This window comes from Macaca nemestrina, chromosome 2 (genome assembly GCF_043159975.1).
Source record: "Macaca nemestrina isolate mMacNem1 chromosome 2, mMacNem.hap1, whole genome shotgun sequence".
Classification (NCBI taxonomy): Eukaryota; Metazoa; Chordata; class Mammalia; order Primates; family Cercopithecidae; genus Macaca; species Macaca nemestrina.
In genome coordinates this window covers 185,641,712-185,661,621 of record NC_092126.1, presented here as the reverse complement: position 1 = coordinate 185,661,621, position 19,910 = coordinate 185,641,712, and the positions used below count along the sequence as shown (strand labels likewise).

The window sequence follows — 19,910 nt, the reverse complement described above, 5'->3', positions numbered from 1 at the left end:
GATACTGTATAACTCATACTTTTCTTATTTAGATCAGCAATTTCACCCATATTTTTTCTCTGATACATGTGAGAGGTAACTGTTTTGGGTCACCTGTGGGTAAGGGTACTTATTTTAATAGTACTTGTAACTACATCTCTTTATCAAAAATTATGTGTATTTGAAAACAGTGAAAGTAACACTCCAGATATAACTTTGATTCTATACCAGAACATTTTTAGAAGGTAAAATTTTAGCTTTTAAAATAATCTTAGTAATAAGTTATTAATTACATCTTAGAACTGATCATAACACTGATGTGTGATGATATAAGACTTGCATATAGCTTATTGTTTTAAACTATAACCAGCTGCATTCAGGCAAAGTAGTTGCCCACCTACCTTACCTGTTGTCATTTTCTAGTGAAAAGAATAATTCTGTGATAACGATCTAATGTTATCTTTGAAGCAAAATTATTTTAACAATAGGAGTATAAACAATTCATCTTTACAACTTAACATTAGTTGTAAAATCCATTTATTGAAAAATATTGACATGAATATGTATCAGTACTCACTAAGGAGTTAATCAGACAACCCACCACAACGAAACTGTTTATAAAGGTACTGATTTTGATTTAAGATTTTAACATCAGCCTGTAATCCCAGCACATTGGGAGGCTGAGGTGGGTAGATCACTTGAGATCAGGAAATGGAGACCAGCCTGACCAACATGGTGAAATCCTGTCTCTATTAAAAATACAAAAATTAGATGGGCGTGGTGGGCGTGTGCCTGTAATCCCATTTACTTGGGAGGCTGAGGTAGAAGAATGGCTTGAATCTGGGAGGTGTAGGTTTTGTGAGCTCAGATTGTACCACTGCACTCCAGCCTGGGTGACAGAGCAAGACTCTGTCTCAAAAAAAAAAAAAAAAGGGCTTTATTCCCAAAATTGGGAATTTCAAGTATTGGTGGTGGAATTTCAACTTTTGGCAAAATTTCCAAGTAATATATGGCAGCCAGATGTCTTAGTAGAACATTAACTAGAAATATTTTATAAGGAGCGGGTTTTAGTTTATGAATGCCAAATTTTAGTTACCGTTAATAACTTCAGTAATAGTCCTACTCATGATGAAAGTATGTAAGATTATTGTTTACCTACACCCTGTGGTGTCAAGGAAGACATAGGATGTTTGGGATATACACTGGAAGAACATAAATGTAATTTCCATCCTGAAAAACTTGGATTGTAGAAGAAATTTTCCAGGCAAAGAGAGCAAGGGATAAGTCCCAGCAGTGGGAATAGCATTGTGCAAAGATATACAGTAGTGTGAGAGAGAGAGAAAGGTAGGGAGGGAGAGAGGAAGGAGGAGATAGTGAATAGTAATGCTTATGAAGACAGTAGGCATTGCAAGCATTGTGAGTGGTCAGAGATGAAACTGGAGAAAGCCATGGGGGCTAGATCCACCAAGACCTTGAAGGCAATGCCAGGGAGCTTGGATTTTATCCTGATGACAATGCTCAGCCATTGGACGGCTTTAAGAATGATCATATTTGGCTTCTAGAAGATTGCTGTGGTTTTTGTCTGGAGAATAGAGTGGAAAATAACAGATACGGTATCAACAAATCCAGTTAGGCCACTGATAACACTGTTCTAGGGGTGAGGTTATGGTGATGGTGTCCTGACGTTTTCTCTGACTTTAACAAGTGGGAATTTTAAACTTTATAGAAGGAAGAAAGGAGACATAGCATAGCCAAGTTCAGTTTGGAATGTTTTGAGTTTGAGGTCCAGTGAAGCATCCAGGTATGAAGATAGATGTCTGGTTGATAGTTTAGGAATCTGAGCTAGGGATGCAAATCTGAGGATCATCGTCTGAATATTTGAATCTGTGGGCAAGAGATTTCATAAGAGCATGAAGGAAAAGCTGATATAGGCTGGAAATTGGAAGAGCATGATATATGAGGAATGGCTACAAGAAGTGAATGTGAAAGAGATGAAGAGACTATTCAGAGAGTAAGAAGGGAAACCTCAGAGTGATGCTGTGGAATCTAAAGGAAGAATGGTTTTCAGGAAGAGATTCCGTCTCACATTCTGCAGACACATCATTTAAGATCAGGACAGAAGAACAGTCCATTGGATTGATTAGTCATTAGAATGGTGCCTCTGAAAGGTCATGGTTAGGATTACTGGGGAGGCAGCCCAATTGTTGGGACTTAGGAAGTGATTGGGAGCAAAGGGAAAGAAATGGGGAGGATTGGTAACTCCTTTCTAAGGAGGTTAGTAATGAGGACAGAGGAAAAGGCTGTCTCTGGATATACTTTTGAATGGTGGAAGCTCATGGAAGGGCCAGATCAGCAACTGAGGTTCCTCGGTGAGGGACACCGAGGATTATGAACTGGTGCTCTGGTGAAGGAATTAGCTTTGGGAGGTGGAATTGTTGCTCCTTTTTGCAAGGGTCAGTGAAGGAAGTGGGCTAGATGCTGCTGCTGCTGTTGTTGCTATGGCTGTTGTGATGCAAGTAGTGACAGGACTGTGAGGGAGTGTCTCTCTGAAAAACAAGGCTTTCTGAGCTCTTCTGAAGTACTCTTTCTGATACTCTTCTGAGCAAGTGAATGGGATAGTTGAAGGGATGGCTAAAAGGATGCGAGAAGGGTTTGAAATAGCTGCTGTGAAAAATGGGAAAAGGTTGCAGACTTATTTTAAGCTGAGGCTGTAAATCATGAATGATTGGCACCCTGAATCTGTATAGCTCTGCATATCCCTGCAGAGTTTTTAAGTGAGACTCAAGTCACCTATTTGGAAAAGAGAAATCTGGTGTTTTCTGGATAGGGGTGACCAAGGAACAAAAGAAAGAGACTTTGAGGTAATTGGCCATATTTGAGATCTGGATAGAGAAGATAGGAACATTTTTTGGAACTGAAGGGGACAGAGTAAGAATCAGGGCAGAAGCTGTGATGAGGCAGGAGAACTGGTGTGATGGGTACACCTAGGACAATTGGGTAAGGGAGCTGAAAAGATGAGCAGGTGTGAATGCGGGGGAATGCCTGAGATGCAGAGCCCGAAGCAATGCAGTTATGGGTCAGGACAAGGGCGAGGATTAGCCAAAGGGCAGGGAAGTGGGGAGTCGAAGTGGAGGGCATTGGAGTTGAGAGTGCCAAGGAACCCAGGTGGGGTGGGGAGTCAGGGTGGTCTAAAGGGTTGTTCTTGGTATGCACAGTGAAGCCAAAGCCTGTGGTAGAAAGGAGGACCAAGCCAGGTGCTAGAGACAGTAAAGGAAGAATTACTTGGCCATTCCATGTTTTCTACTCAGATGCTTTGAAAAAATTGACAGGTAATCGTACATATCCATGCTGTACTGAGTGATATTTTGATACACATATATAATGTGTAATTATCAAATCAGGGTAATTAGCATATCCATAACCTCAAACATGTATCATTTCCTAGGAAGACTCAATGTTTTTTCTTTTAGCTATTTAAAAATACACAATAAATAATTGTTAACTGTAGTTACCCTGAAGTGCTATATAACTCTAGAATTTATTCCTTCTATCTAGCTTTAATTCTGTATCCACTAATCAACTTCTTTTTATCTCCCTCTACTCTACCCTTGCCAACCTCTAGTAACCACCATTTTACCTCTGAGACCAAATGTTTCAGCTTCCATATGTGAATGAGACCATGCAGTATTTCTTTCTCTGCTTGACTTATTTCATTTCACATAGTGTCCTCCAGGATCATCTACATTGCTGCGAATGATGGAGTTTCATTCTTTTTTTATGGCTGAATAGTATTTCATTGTGTGTACATAAACCACATTTTCTTTTTCCATTTGTCTGTTGATGGACACTTAGGTTAATTCCATACTTGGCTGTTGTAAATAGTGCTGCAATAAACATGGGTGTGCAGATATGTCTTTGACATACTGATTTCCTTTTCCTTAGATGTGTATTTAGAAGTGGGATTGCCGGATCCCATGGTAGTTTATTTTTGGTTTTTGGAGCAACCTCCATACTGTTTTCCATAATGATTGTACCAATTTATATTCCCACCAACAGTGTATAACAGTTCCCTTTTCGCTACATACTCACCAGCATTTGTTACTTTTTGTCTTTGTGATAATAGCCATTCTAACTGGGGTGTGATATCTCATTGTGGTTTTGAAGTGCATTTCCTGGATAATTAGCAATGTTGAACATATTTCATGTACTTGTTGACTATTTGTGTGTCATCTTTGATAAATATCTATTCAGATTAATTGCCCATTTTTATTTCTTCAAATTATTTTAATAGTTTGAGAGCACAGGTGGTGTTTGGTTATATGGATAAGTTCTTTAGTGATGATTTCTGAGATTTTGGTATACCCATCACCCAAGCAGTGTATACTGTACCCAATATGTAGTATTTTATCCCTCATTCCCCTCCCACCCTTTCCCCCAAGTCTCCAGAGTCCATTATTATCATTCTTATGCCTTTGCATCCTCTTAGCTTAGCTTTCACTTATAAGTGAGAACATACGATGTTTGGTTTTCCATTCCTGAGTTACTTCACTTAGAATAATGCTCACCAACTCCATCCAAGTTGCTGCAAATGCCATTATTTCATTCCTTTTTCTGGCTGAGTAGTATTTTACGGTATGTGTACACACAGGCACACACACATATAATACACACACACACAAACACACACACACGCATTTTCTTTATCCACTTGTTGGTCGATGGGCATTTAGGCTGGTTCCATATTTTTGCAATTGCGAATTGTGCTGCTATAAACATGTGAGCACAGGTGACTTTTTCATATAATGACTTCCTCTGGGTAAATACTCAGTTGTGGGATTGCTGGATAAAATGGTAGATCTTCTTTTAGTTCTTTAAGGAATCTCTGTACTATTTTCCATAGTGATTGTACTAGTTTACAATCCCACCACCAGTGTAAAAGTGTCCTCCTTTCACTGCATCCATGTCAACATCTATGATTTTTAAATTTTTAAATTATGGTCATGTTTGCCATAATTAAATATTGTGGTATTGCAATTGTGGTTTTAATTTGCATTTCCCTGATAATTAGTGATGTTGAGCATTTTTTCATGTTTGTTGGCCATTTGTTTATCTTCTTTTGAGAATTCTCTATTCATGTGCTTAGCTTACTTTTTGATGGGATTATCTGGTTTTTTTCTTGCTGATTTGTTTGGATTCCTTATGGATTCCGGATATTAATCCTTTGTCAGATGCACAGTTTGTGAAGATTTTCTCCTACTCTGTGGGTTATCTGTTTGCTGATTATTTCTTTTGCTGTACAGAAGTTTTTTAGTTTAATTAGGTCTCATGCATTTATCTTTGTTTTTGTTAGATTTGCTTTTGGGTTCTTGGTGATGAATTCTCTGCCTATGAATTCTTGGTGATGAATTCTTCCTGCCAATGTCTGGAAGAGTTTTGTGGATGTTATCTTCTAGAATTATTATGGTTTCAGGTATTAGATTTAAGTCTTTGATCCATCTTGAGGTGATTTTTGTATAAGGTGAGAGATGAGGATCCAGTTTCATTCTTTGACATGTGGCTTGCCAATTATCCCAGCACAATTTGTTGAATAGGCTGTCCTTTCCCCACTTTATTTTTGTATGCTTTGTTGAAGATCAGTTGGCTGTAAGTATTTGTCTTTGTTTCTGGGTTCTCTATTCTGTTCCTTTAGTCAACATACCAGTACTATGCTGTTTTGGTAACTATAGCCTTGCAGTGTAGCTTGAAGTCAAGTGAAGTGATGCCTCCAGATTTGTTTTTTTGTTGTTGTTTATTTTTTGCTTAGTCTTGCTTTGGCTATGTGGGCTTTTTTTTTGTTCCATATAAATTTTAGGATTTTTTTTCTAGTCCTATGAAGAATGATGATGGTATTTTGATGGGAATTGCATGAAATCTGTAGATTACTTTTGGCAGTATGGTCGTTTTCATAATATTCTACCCATCCATGAGCATGGGATGTGTTTCCATTTGTTGGTGTCATCGATGATTTCTCTCAGCAGTGTTTTGTTGTTTTCTTTGTAGAGATCTTTCACCTCCTTTGTTAGGTATACTCCTAAGTTTTTTTGTTTGTTTGTTTGTTTTTTGCAGCTGTTGTAAAATGGATTGAGTTCTTGATTTGTTTCTCAGTTTGGTCGTTGTTGGGGTATAGCAGTGCTCCTGATTTGTATACATTGATTTTTTTATCCTGAAATTTTCCTGAATTCATGTATCAGATGTAGGAGCTTTTTGGATGAGTCTTCAGGGTTCTCTAGAAACACGATCATATCATCAGCCAACAGAGACAGTTTGGCTTCCTGTTTACCAATTTGGACCCTTTATTTCCTTCCCTTGTTTGATTGCTCTGACTAGGACTTCCAGCACTATATTGAATAAGAGTAGTAACAGTACCATTCTTGTCTTGTTCTAGATCTTAGAGGAAAAACTTTTAACTTTTCAACATTTACTATGATGTTAGCTGTGGATTTGTCATATGTGGCCGTTATTTCATTGAGGTACATTCCTTATGTACCTATTTGTTGAGAGTTTTTATCAAGAAAGGATATTAAATTTTATTAAATGTTTTTCTGTCTCAGATGATCAAAAGGTTTTTATTCTTCATTCTGTTGATGTAATGTTTCTTGCATTGTATATGTTGAATTGTCTTTGCATCATTGGGATAAATTCCACTTAATTACGATATATAATCTTTTTTATGTACTGTTGGATTAATTTTGCTAGTATTTTATTGAAGATTTTTGCATCTTGTTATTCTAGGATAATGGCCTGTAGTTTTCTTTTGTGTGTGTTTGTGTGTCTATGTCTGGTTCTGGTATCAGGGTAATGATGGCCTTGCATGGCCTTGAATGATGAATTTTTGAAGAATTCTGTCTTCTTCAGTTTTTTGAAATAGTTTGAGAATAATTGGTGTTCTTTAACAGTTTAATGGAATTCAGCTGTGAGGCTGTGTAGTCTTGGGCTTTTCTTTGTTGGGAGACTTTTTATTACTTATTCAACCTTGGTACTAGTTACTGGTCTGTTCAGGTTTTCTATTTTTTTCTTGCTTCAATTTTGGTAGATTGTGTATGTCTAGGAATGTATTCATTTCCTCTAAGTTTTTTTTTTATTATTTGTTGGTATATCGTCATTCATAAAAATTTCTGATGAGCCTTTGTATTATGGTGGTATCTATCAGTCATGTCTCCTTTTTCAATTCTGATTTTACTTGGGTCTTTTTTCTTAGTCTAACTGATGGTTTATTAATTTTGTTTTTATAAAAAACTGACTTTATGTTTCATTGCTCTTTTGTATTATACTTTAGTCTGAATGTCATTTATTTCTGCTCTGATTATTGTTTTCTCCTAATTTGGGAGTCGGCTTATTCTTGTTTTGCTAGTTTCTTGAGGTGTACTGTTAGGTTGTTTATTTGAAATAATTTTTTTATGTTGATGTTGCTGTCAGCTTCCCTCTTCTGCTTTTGCTGTATCCTATAGGTTTCTGTGTATTGTGTTTCTACTTTCATTTGTCGAAACAAATGTTTTAATTTTCTTCTTTTTTCATTGGTCATTCAGGAGCATGTTTAATTTCCATGTATTTGTAAAGTTTCCAACATTTCTTTTGTTATTGATTTCTAGTTTTATTCCATTGTGGTTAGAAAAAATACTGGCTATGATTTTGATTTTTTAAAAAATATGTTGAGACTTAATTTGTGGCCTGAAATATGGTGTGTTCTGAAGAATATTCCATTTGCTGGTGAGAAAAATGTGTATTCTATAGCTGTTAGATGAAATGTTGTATAAATGTTTGTTAGGTCTATAGTGAAATGTAATCTGCTATTTCCTTAAGTGTTTTTTTTTTTTTTTTTTTTTGGTCTAGATATGTCCAAAGTTGAGAGTGGGATTTTGAAGTTTACAGCTATTATTATATTGGGGTCTACCCCATTGGATCTAATACTATTTGTTTTATATATCTGGGTGTTCCTGTCTTGAGTGCATGTATATTTACAGTTGTTACATCCTCTTGTTGACTGGGTCCCTTTATCCTTATATAATGACCTTCTTTATCTCTTTTTGCAGTTTTTGACTTGTAGTCTGTTTTCGCTTCCATTTGCATGGAATATCTTTTTCCATCCATTTACTTTCATTCTGTGTGTGTCTCCATATGTGAAGTGAGTTTCTTGTAGGTAGCATATAGTTGAGTCCTGTTTTTTTTTTTTTTTTGAGACGGAGTCTAGCTCTGTCGCCCAGGCTGGAGTGCAGTGGCCAGTTCAGCTAATCTATATCTTTTCATTGGGGAATTTAACCATTTACATTTGTGGTTATTATTGATAGGTATTATTGTCATTTTGTTAATTTCTGATCATTTTGTGTATACATTGTTCCTTTCTTATTGTTTATCTTTGGTGGTTTTCTATCATGATAAGGTTTGATTACTTTATCTCATCTATGTATCTTCTCTATCAGTGAGCTTTATACTTTTGTAGTTTTATGGTAGTAGATATTGTTTTGCTTCCAAATGTGGGACATCCTTGAGCATTTCTTTAAAGTCTATGTAGTGGTGATGAATTTTCTCTGTTTTTGTTTGTCTGGAAGGGACTTTATTTTTCCTTCATTTCTGAGGGATAGCTTTGCTGGGTATAATGTTTTTAGTTGAGTTTTTTTTTTCTTTCAGCAACTTGAACGTATCATTCTATTCTTTTCTTGCCAATAAGGTTTCTGCTAAGATATATGCTGTTATTCTGATGGAGATTCCTTTGTATGTGACTTGCCATTTTTCTCTATTTTTAGAAATCTCTATTTGTTGACTTTTGACAGTATGACTGTAATGTGCCTCAGAAAGGACCTTTCGAGATTGAATCTATTTGGGGACTTTTGAGCTTTCTGGATCTAGATGTCTATATTCTTCCAAGACTTAGAAAGTTTTTAGCTATTATTTCATTAAATAGGGTTTCTATGCCTTTTCCTATCTCTTTTCCTCCTGGGCTTTCCTTATTCCTTTTTATTTTCTGATTGGATCATTTAAAAAAGCCTTTCTTCAAGTTCAGAAGTTTTTTCTGCTTCATCTAATCTATTATTGGTACTTTCCATTGCATATTTTATTCATTGATTTTTTTCAGCTTCAACATTTCCGTTTGGTTCTTTATTGTGACACCTGTCTTGTTGACTTTATCATTCATATCATAAATAGTTTTTCTGATTTTATTGAATTGTCTATCTGTATTTTTTTGTATCTTGCTGAATTTACTTAAGATTTTTATTGTTAATTTCTTTTTAGGCATTTCATAGATTTTCTTTTCTTGGTTTTCTGTTACTGGATAATTATTGCATTCCTTTGTGTTACATTTCTTGCTTTTTCATGTTTCTCGTGTCCCTACTTTGTTACCTATGCATCTGGTGGAATAAGTACCTCCTTCAATTTTATGGAGTAGCTTTGTAGGGAAAGATTTTTTCTTGCAGATGTGATACATGGTGTCTGGCTTTGGATTTGGTTCTAGGTAGGCACAGTAGTGTAGTCACAGTATGATTTTTTTTTTTTTTTTGGCTGTCATCAACATCTGTGAGTGCCTCAGTGGCCTAGACTATGTGGGTCTGTGGAGGCAGTGAGATGGCTTTGGTTTTGCTGGGGGCAGGATCATCAGTGACAGTAGTCACCTAGCAGGCCTGTTCCCAGTTTCTGAGTGGTGTGTGTATACCATTCAGCTCCACTGATGAAAGGGGCACAGTCACTGGTAGTGTCAGACTCCTGGCAGCCTGTTTGGGGGCCCTGTGGTGAGGGTGCACATGTGATGCTTAGCAGTTTCACTGCTCAAGGGGGCAGGGCAACATTATCTGCACGTTGACCTTGTTTACTGTACCCGTTGCCACAGCACCCATCACGTGCTACAGGCTGCTTAAGGAGGTGACAAAATAATGCTAATTAGACCTGCAAAAAAGTTCAGACATCACTAGAATGTAGGTACCATGAAAGCCAGGATTTTGGTACATTTGTCACTATTGCATCTAAATGCCTAGAATAGTGTCTTGTTGATTCTTTATTGAATGAATCAATACTTTAAAGTTTACATTGAACCTAACTGCTTTTTCGTTTACCTAGTTTTAGCCTGTTCATTTGGGACTGTATTCCCCAGAAACGTTGTTTCAAATTCTCTAAATTTTGAGAACCCAAATCCTAGTTTCACCTTTTTGTCTCTCCTTCAGCTTTTCTCTCCTTTCACTTTACTGAGGTCAGAGCCATTTGTTGAACCTTACTGTCTTTTCACTTACAAAATTTATAAGGCTTCAGCCACTCTCCTTGCCACTTTACTTGGCAGAGAAAATGTCCTTCTCTCCAATGCTAATACTTTGTCTTTATTAGAAGTATTAGAAATTATATTGTTCTCTTCATATCATCACCTCCTTCCTTTCCTTCTGGAACCTGTCATCCATCTCTTTATACCATAGTCACTCCCTTTCCAACAAGTATAGAGCTGATTCACAAAACAGTAAGTTCTGTCTTGGAACTTAAAATGTCTTTTGTCTTTCCTTCCTTCTAGTTAAACATCTCTGAGGAGGTTTCCCATCTACTTATGACTATTCATATTTCCTTGTTAGCTACTCACTGTTTAGCACCTCAAGTTTTGGACTGAACACATGAATTCTTGAACTGTTATGACTGTTTCTCCTGCATTCTTAAGGCTTTTCCATTTCTTCATTTATTACTCTAACAAACATTTGAGGCATGTTTGTTATTATTAGGCATGTTTGTTATTATTAGGCATGTTAATAAGGCATGTTTGTTATTACTCTAACAAACATGCCTTATTATCAGGCATGTTTCAAGGTGGTAGAGATACTGCAGTGAATAAAATAGACAAAAACCTTTGGCCTTATGGATATTACATCCTTAAGGAAGAAACACATATTAAATGTTGTAGGTGTGTGTTGTGTGTGTATATACTATAATAGTAAGTACAAGAAGAAAAATAAAACAGGAGGATAGGCAGTTTTACAGTGGAGGAGTCTGCTATTTTAGATCATGCTGAGAGAATTTTCACTGGTGAGATGGTTTTCAAGTAAAGGCCTGAAGGAGGTGAGAGAGAGTGAGTTCATCTGGGGGATGAACATTCTAAGTAGAGAGAGGAGTAAAGGCAAATTCCCAAGGTGGGTGTATGCCTGATGTTTTTGAATATGAATGAGGAAGATAGTCCTCATCTTTCTTGAGCCTACAGTGGCATTTGACATTCTTGACTCCTGTCTCCCTTTTGAAGGGTTCTTTGTTTCTTTGGAGATCTCTGGTATTCTATAGAGACTAACCTGGTCTGGTTTTGATCTCCTCCGTCTCTTTCACTGGTTTCTTCTTTTCATTGTTTTTGCCTTTTTGTCTTTTTTTCCATAGGGATCTTTTTGTTTTTTCCTCTTTTTTTCCTGCTCACATTGTATATTGCCAGACTGCATTCTTAAAATGTGCCTCTGTTTATCAGACATCTCAACTTGTGTATCACAAGGGACCAAAAATTTCACATTTGACAACTAAATAGTTTGTTGCCCTACCTGCCTCTTACCCAGAGCCCTAATTCTCACCTCCCTTTCTATTTTCCATGTCCATTTGTTTGGCTTACCTACTCAAATTGTTGTCTAATTTAGAGAACTCAGTTATCTGTGACCATGTTATTCTTCACCCACCACTTCTAACTGGTCATCTTATCGAACTCTTTATCCTCTGTGCTCCAATCTTTTTCAACCACATCCCTGCCATAGTAAACATATTCCAAACTTCTGTGTCTTTGTGCATACCATGGCTTGTGTCTAGAATATTCTTAACACTCTTCAGAATTAAGCTCAAATGTTATCTTCTATGCAAAGAAGATGGTTTCTCTACATCCCCACTCATTAATTATGTCTTCCATTGTGTACATATCTTTTGTAAGCCCTCTACAGTGATACTAATATAATGAGTATCTTCCTAGCTTGTAAGCTCCTTGAAGACCTCAGCTAAATCTTATTAATCAGTATACATAATATTTTCCTGTATTTTGTTGTGTTGGGCCCCAGCATAGCAAAGAGAGTAGATAGAGAAATGCATTTGGACTAAAAGTACTGCATTACAATATATTGAACATGAGGGAAAAACATTGAAAATTCCAAAGATACATATGCCTTCATCAGTAACATTCATATAGTATATACATAATACCAAAATCTTGGAGAGCAGCTAGAATGAACATTTTGTTAATGTTTGCCTGAATCCTGAGTGCTTTCATTCTACTCATTCATTGCTACAATGGTAGACAGTCCTGTTGGCAGACAGATGTAGGGCCCGCATAATGAGGGCCTGTAGGCAGGCTGAACTTGTCTAGGCTGAGGGTGAAGAACAACTGCTTTAGATCAATCTTAAAATTTTAATTCTTTGTTATTTAATTTATTGCAGGTGTTTACTTTGAATAGCAGTGTATTTTTCCTGCTAGTTTTGTTTCTAAAATCAGAAACTTTTTTGTTGTTGGTGTTTTAATTACTAATACACGTTTCTCATAAGATTATGAGGGAAAAATTAAGCAACTAAAACATTTAAGGGAACTAAAAACTACTCTTTAGTAAACTTATAGGGATTCTGGAATAGCAAAGAAGCAGACAGTTGAGGGGAAGGAGAAACAAGTGATTTAAAAAAAATATATTTACTATTTTAAAAAGGTTAAATATAAAGTCTTTCATTAGTTTCACAAAATGTATCTTCCTCATTTGGAAAGCAACCTCTTACGCTTTGAAAGGAATGAGCAAGTTAAAATAATAGGGAGATAAATACATTTTTGACAAAAATTACTTTTTTGAGATTTTAATGATGTTAAAAGTGGTAATCTTGTTCATTTTTCTTCTTTTAAATCACTGCCCAGATTATATAAGACTCTTTTGCAAATTTCTGAAGCATTTTAAGGATGTTTATGATATTTTAATGAACAGCCTGTAGTTTGCTTTCTTCAAGTGGCTACATAGGAAGAGCAGCCGCTTTAGTCACTGTTCTTTTCACGTTCCAGTGCTCTTTTTGAGCTGGGGAGAAATATTGTGGCTAAAAATTACAATAAACCCAATTGTTAACAAAAAATGTATATCCTTCATATAAATGACCAGTTTCAAAATGTTGACTGCATATCTTCTACTGCCAGACTGAGAGATCATTTATCCTGTTTATATGAGGAGAGGGCACAGGTGACTTATAGTGTCAGCTCTCAGAATGAGCAGAAGGTTGGACGGGTGAGGTGGAGACAAGTGGAATCAAATTGTAGTTGAAACTGGTGAAAGGTGAGACGTGTAGTGTCTCTAGAAGGCTGGTAGCATTCTAAATGTAGAGGCTCACAAGATGTATTAAATCTTAACACATCAAAAAATGCCATGTGCACTCAGAAATCCCCTTTGACACCTATGGGAACAAACTTAAAAATATTGTTTGCTTGCAATCAGTTTGCTGAGTTAATAGGTTTTAATATTTTCTCAACCTTTCATATGCTATATCTTTTTTAGTGGTTAGTGAAATCCTCCTTTATATTAATTTGAACTTAGATCAAAACATGGAATGAGGTGAAAAAATGGCATTATAATTATGTTCTTGCCTTCTTGAAGCTCGTGTTTTTATAAAACATTCTCACGTGAACCTAAAATGCCCTAAGGTGGTTTTGACTTGGTGTCCTGATTGTTTTCTGACTCAGACTCGACCTTTCCTTTTATAAGGGCTAGCGAACATAACAGGTGACAGAGACTGTAGGATGGGCATTCTTTTTACAGTTATATGAGTGAGCATGTTTGGAAGGCAGAGTGAGTTGGCTCATGGGCCTAAAGCTTTTTAGAATCTGGAAATAGCACGAAGTGGAATGCCAACATGCTCTTTGATGTAGCAGCTCAGTTTTGCCTCACACAGTATGCATTAATTGAGTTTGCTTTACCAGTAACTTAATTACGAGCAGGCAAAATGGACTTCTGCAAGTGTTTGTCTTCAAGAGTGCCTGATGCTATCCATGGTTTGCATTAACATTATGTATCAGGACTTCCTGTTTTACCAGGAAGGGGTCACAAGTGGGCTCTTTCTCTGAAGTACCATGTTACTGTCTTTTCCTCATCTTCTTGAATGATGTTACATATTATGCCAGCTTTATAGGTTAACACAATGCTGAAATGATGAGGTCTGTTGAGGTGTTATTATCTCAAGTACCAGTAATTTGAATACTCTCCCTTAGCTCTGTCATAATAAAGGCTAAATTTAAATACACATGTTTACTGTGGTCTCTTCTCTCTCCGTATTTACCTCTCATGTCATTTTTGTACCCTAACCTCCAGTCATATTAAACTCCCTTAGGAGCTGATACCCCACTAAACACACACACAGATGCATAAGTATCACATAGTCACTTTTTCTGTCCCCTTCAAAGAGTGCACTTCCTCTAGGAAGCATCCCCCAAGTTACCGTCTGTGTTCTCACTTCCACCAAGTCTGGACTAGTTACTCCTGTTCTGGGTTCCCATGTGTGCGGTACTTCTCCCCTCATGACATTTACCATGTAGCTTTTTAAAGGTCGTGCTTACCGTGCCCTTCAGTAGATTGTGAACTGCCCAAAGGAACAGAAGCCATTAGTCTTATTCACAAATGTATCCTGGTGTCTACACAGAGTCTGTTTTGTAATAGCTTATCAGTCTGTTTTATTATTTAAATAATGATGCTTATTATTGTCTATTTTGTTTTCAAAGATTCGCCAAAGTGAGGACAAAAGGAACCATGCTGAGAAGTCAGTCACTCCTCCAGTGCAAGAAGATCCCAAAAAGGCATATGATGTTTCCAGTTCCACTGCAGATTCCAAAATAGGAGAAAGTGACAGACAGCCAAAAGAAAGCTTTTTTCAGTTTCTTGGTAACTTATTCAATATTTCGGGAAAATCATCTCTAGGTGAAGCTAAGCAGTCTTCTTTCAGAGATGACCATGATAAAGCTGAGAAAGATTTACAGAATCCCAGTGACCATCATGAAGAAGGGATCAAAAGGGAGAGAGAGATTTTCAGTGGCTCCCTAAGAACCCAGACACATCCAACAGAAGAACAGGACTCCAACTCATCTGAACTCTCAGATGCTTTTTCTTTGGATACAACACAAGACAGTGAACAAGAAGCCACTAATTTGCTAAAGTAAGTTTAAAATTTAATCGAACCAAAAAATTGAGCTTTTTGGATCTAGCTTTTCAGCTTTAGTTTTAATCCTAGTAATTGGTGGGATTGGAAGAGATATTCTGTAGTGTCCCTACTACTGGGTAAAAATCTTTATGATTCTCTGTACCATACAAGTAATTAATCATGGTACAGAGAACCATACAGGTAATCCAGGGCCTGCTAAATTTGTCTTAGTAAAAGATTTATTTTTTCCCTGCATGGTAATGTTTTCTGTTGCATGAATTCCTCCTGTGTCAGGACAGGCAACGTATTCAATATGTGCATTTTGAGGGAAAATGGTCCTCAGGTTTGTATTCTTATTCTGTCAATATCTTTATTCTGTAAAATTTAATTAAAGCAGTTAAGAAAAGCAATTTAAATGGGCTCTATTCATGAAACTAGCTTTATGAACCTTTACAGAGCTCCAAGAAACGAAAATATTGCTTGAATTGAAGGAACATTTTACCACCACTTTCTTCATTGTTTGATTAGCAAACACACACCAACTTGTTTGTCCTTTTACTCTCAAATGAGGTAGAAGGAATATTTTGTAATTAAGGAATGTTTATCACATTGTTGAGTCCATTCGATATTTTGTGTGACATAAAAGTATTCATTTGTAACTAGTAAGGTTTTGTTTTATTGACTTTACTTTTACCTCTGCTCGAGAATTTATTATTGAAGAAGCCATCAATAATATTATAGTCAGATATAAGCATTACCATATAGTTATGCAGTTCTTTTTAGTTTCCAGGAAGTTCTTTATAGTTTCCAGGTGTCTTTATGTAGGTGCTTTCAGTTAATTCCTCATAGTAAACTTATGATACAGGCACAGACCTATCTTACAGCTCTGTGAAAATAGATTAGAGTTTGTCCATGAAGAATAATGTTGTGGGGCTTGTTCCACCTGATGTTAAAATGTATTGATACAGCTGTGGTATTTGAAACAGTGTCATACTGATGTAATATTTGCTAGACATTTAAATCGAACAGAGTAGACAGCCTAGAAATAGACTCTCTTATATGTAACTTGAACCCTAGAATGTGATGTCATTATGTGTTCCTCATCTTTGTATTAAAGTAAATGAAGATAGAGTAACAAATATTAAAAACAATAAAAATGTTAAAAGCATTTGTACATTTTTATTTTGGTAAGAAATGACTTTCTAAGCATAATAGCAATGGAAGGTATCAATAAGAAGATCAGTAGATTAAAACTTATTCCCAATTTTCAAACTCTTTTATGTCAAGTAACATAAGCAATAATAAATTTAAATGAAAATGAAAAAATTATACACAAAAAAATGACAGAGAATGCTTTAACTGATAAGCAATTCAGACACCAACTAACCAATAGAAAAGGCAAACAATATAAACAAATCTTTCAAATAAAAGAAGTCTAATCTGTTAATAAGTGAAAAAAGTTTATTTTCACTAACAATCAAGGAAATGCAGGCCAGGTGCGGTAATCCCTGGGATTACCTGTAGGTAATTACAAGCTGTAATCCCAGCACTTTGGGAGGCTGAGACGGGCGGATCACAAGGTCAGGAGATCGAGACCATCCTGGCTAACATGGTGAAACCCCGTCTCTACTACAAAATACAAAAAACTAGCCGGGCGAGGTGGCGGGCGCCTGTAGTCCCAGCTACTTGGGAGGCTGAGGCAGGAGAATGGCGTAAACCCGGGAGGTGGAGCTTGCAGTGAGCTGAGATCCGGCCACTGCACTCCAGCCTGGGGGACAGAGCGAGACTCTGTCTCAAAAAAAAAAAAAAAAAAAAAATCAAGGAAATGCAAACTAAAATGAGAATTTTTCCCCATTAAATTGATAATAATAATAAATGATAATGTCCTGAGTGAGTCAGAGTTGATAAGGCTGGCACTCATATACCCTGCTAGGAGTGGAGTACAAATTGGTAGCATTTTTTAGAAATTCAATTGGCAATATATATCAGGAACCTTAAGTTTGGAAGTTATTTCTGATAATGTACAAAGGTGTTGATTCTAACATTACAGGAACGTGTATTTGGAAACCAGTATCCAACAGCAGAAAAGTGGCTCAATTGTGCTGCATCCATAATATGTGAATACGATTGTCTAAAGCAGTACTATTCAAAGTGTGGTCCTTGGAGCAGCAGCAGCAGAATCACCTGGGACCTCATTAGGAATGCACATTATCTGATCAGATCCACTGAAGCAGAATCTCTGCAGGAGTGGGGCCCAGCAATATTCTAACTGCCTCTTTAGATGATTGTTTTGCTTGCTCACATTTGACATCTAGCATTTTAAAGTAACTTAAAATGGTGATAATTTGGAGGTTGTTATAGGAATTGGGTAGAATGGGAAGTTTGTACTTTTTCTCCTTTGATTAGTTAGGTCAGATTTTTTTTCTTTGGTACTAGTCGATTAAAAAGAGAGAAGATACTTTTCCTCTTATTTTTACCAAATAACAACTTGTTAGTAGACTAATTCCTTGTTAATAGAATAATTGCTTAAGGCAATTCTCCAAAGTCTCCTCAACAAAGAATGGTGGTTCTTGATTTAGGAGGAAAGGGAAAACCACCTGACTGCCAGTTTGACTGAGATGCCAGCTTCCTTCAGGCCTAGCTTTGAAAATCTCACAGTTTACCAGGCTTAGAATTACAGTTTCAACAACTTCCTCCTGACAGCTGTCAATATGCTTAAGAATTATAATTTAGGCCAGGCGTGGTGACTCATGCCTTTAATCTCAGCACTTGGGAGGTCGAGGCAGGCGGATCACCTGAGGTCGAGAGTTCGAGACCAGCCTGACCAACATGGAGAAACCCTGTCTCTACTAAAAATAAAAAATTTGCCTGGTGTGGTGGTGCATGTCTGTGATCTCAACTACTTGGGAGGCTGAGGCAGGAAAATCACTTGAACCCAGGAGGCTGAGGTTCTCATGCCATTCTCCTGCCTCAGCCTCCTGAGCAGCTGGGACCACAGGCGCCCGCCACCACACCTGGCTAATTTTTTGTATTTTCGGTAGAGACAGGGTTTCACCATGCTAGCCAGGGTGGCCTCAATCTCCTGACCTCGTGATCCGCCCGCCTCAGCCTCCCAAAGTGCTGGGATTACAGGTGTGAGCCAATGTGCCCGGTCAATATATGTAGAGAATCCTTTACTATTAATGATAATTTTGAGAATCTGTATTTTATTTTAAAGTTGTTTTGGCTCTGTTATATGAATTATTAAAAGCAATGATATATTTAAGTTTTTTATTCATGATCATGAGTATCTCAAATATAAAACGTTATTTAAAGAGCTTATAGGGAGAGGATGATTAATGGATATAAAATTACAGCTAGATCTACATAGGAGGAATAAGTTCTAATGTTCTGTAGTACTGTAGGATGACTATAGTTAACAATAATCGATCATATATTATCAAACAGCTAGCAGAAAGGACTAAATGTTCACAACACAAATGATAAATGCTTGTGATGGATATGCTGATTTCTCTGAATTGATCATTACACAGTGTATACCTGTATCAAAATATCAGTCTGTACGTCATAAGTACGTACAATTATTACATATCAATTAATAAAAGAGCTTATGCTTTTGAAATTACTAAGAGATTTCAGTGTCACATACAAACATTTCAATTTTTTGATATTAGGAGGAATGAATTTACTTAAATTTTTTCATTGCCTTTTTCATGGACGAATGCTCCTACTTTAAAAAAATAAATCAAGGCTTATTAAAAAGGGTTAATAGCTTAAACAAGGTAATAAAACATCCTATACTGCATAACAGATGCTCATTACTATGCTATCAAACATAATTTTCCTTATTACCATTAATACAGCTTTCAGAATTTAGACAAGTTATTACAAGTCAAGTATCCCTTATCTAAAATGCTTGGGACCAGAAGTGTTTTAGATTTTCAATATTTTTTCAGATTTTAGATTTTTTTTTGGGGGGGGGGAGTATTTGCATAGGCATAATGAGAAATCTTGGGGATGGGACCTATGCCTAAACACAAAATTCATTTATGTTTCATTTGCATCTCATACACATGATTTAGGGGCATGAAGCAAAGTTTGCTCCTGAAAGTTTGCACCCAGAAAGCAAAGGTGCTTGTTGATTTGTTTGAGTTATAGATTGTAAATATGAGACCTTTGTCAGATGCATATTTTGCAAATATTTTCTCCCATTCTGTAGGTTGTCTGTTTACTCTGTTGTTAGTTTCTTTTGCTGTGCTGAAACTCTTTAATTAGGTACCACTTGTCGATTTTTTTGTTGTTACAATTGCTTTTGGAGTCTGTCATGAAGTCTTTGCCAAGGCCAGTGTCCAGAATGGTATTTTCTAGGTTTTATTCTAGGGTTTTTATAGTTTTAGGTTTTATATTTAAGTTTTTAGTCCATCTCAAGTTGATTTTTGTATATGGTGAAAGGTAGGGGTCCAGTTTCAATCTTCTGCATATGGCTAGCCAGTTATCCAAAGGACATAAACAGACACTTCTCAAAAGAAGACACACACCTGGCCAACAAGCTTAAGAAAAAATGCTCAATATCACTAATCATTAGAGAAATGCAAATCAAAACCACAGTAAGATACCATCTCTCACCAGTTGGAATGACTATTACCAAAACATCAAAAAACAACAGGCTGGTGAGGTTGTGGAGAAAAGGGAACCCTTATACCCTGCTGGTGGGAGTGTAAATTAGTTCAGCCACTGTGGAAAGAAGTGTGGTCACTCCTCAAAGAACTTAAAACAGAATTACCATTTGCCCCAGCAATCCCATTACTGGGTAT

The 19,910-nt window shown here is 36.6% G+C and overlaps 1 protein-coding gene across 2 annotated transcripts in view; it reads left to right on the top strand.

The window, feature by feature from the left end:
- LOC105477438 (crystallin beta-gamma domain containing 3) overlaps positions 1-19,910 on the top strand; it is a 124,042-nt gene that overhangs the window by 29,027 nt on the left and 75,105 nt on the right. For both annotated transcript variants that reach the window (XM_011733937.3, XM_011733938.3), the window contains one exon: positions 14,681-15,111. In XM_011733937.3, coding sequence (XP_011732239.2) covers positions 14,681-15,111 — 431 coding nt within the window. The remainder of the gene's footprint in view (positions 1-14,680; positions 15,112-19,910) is intronic.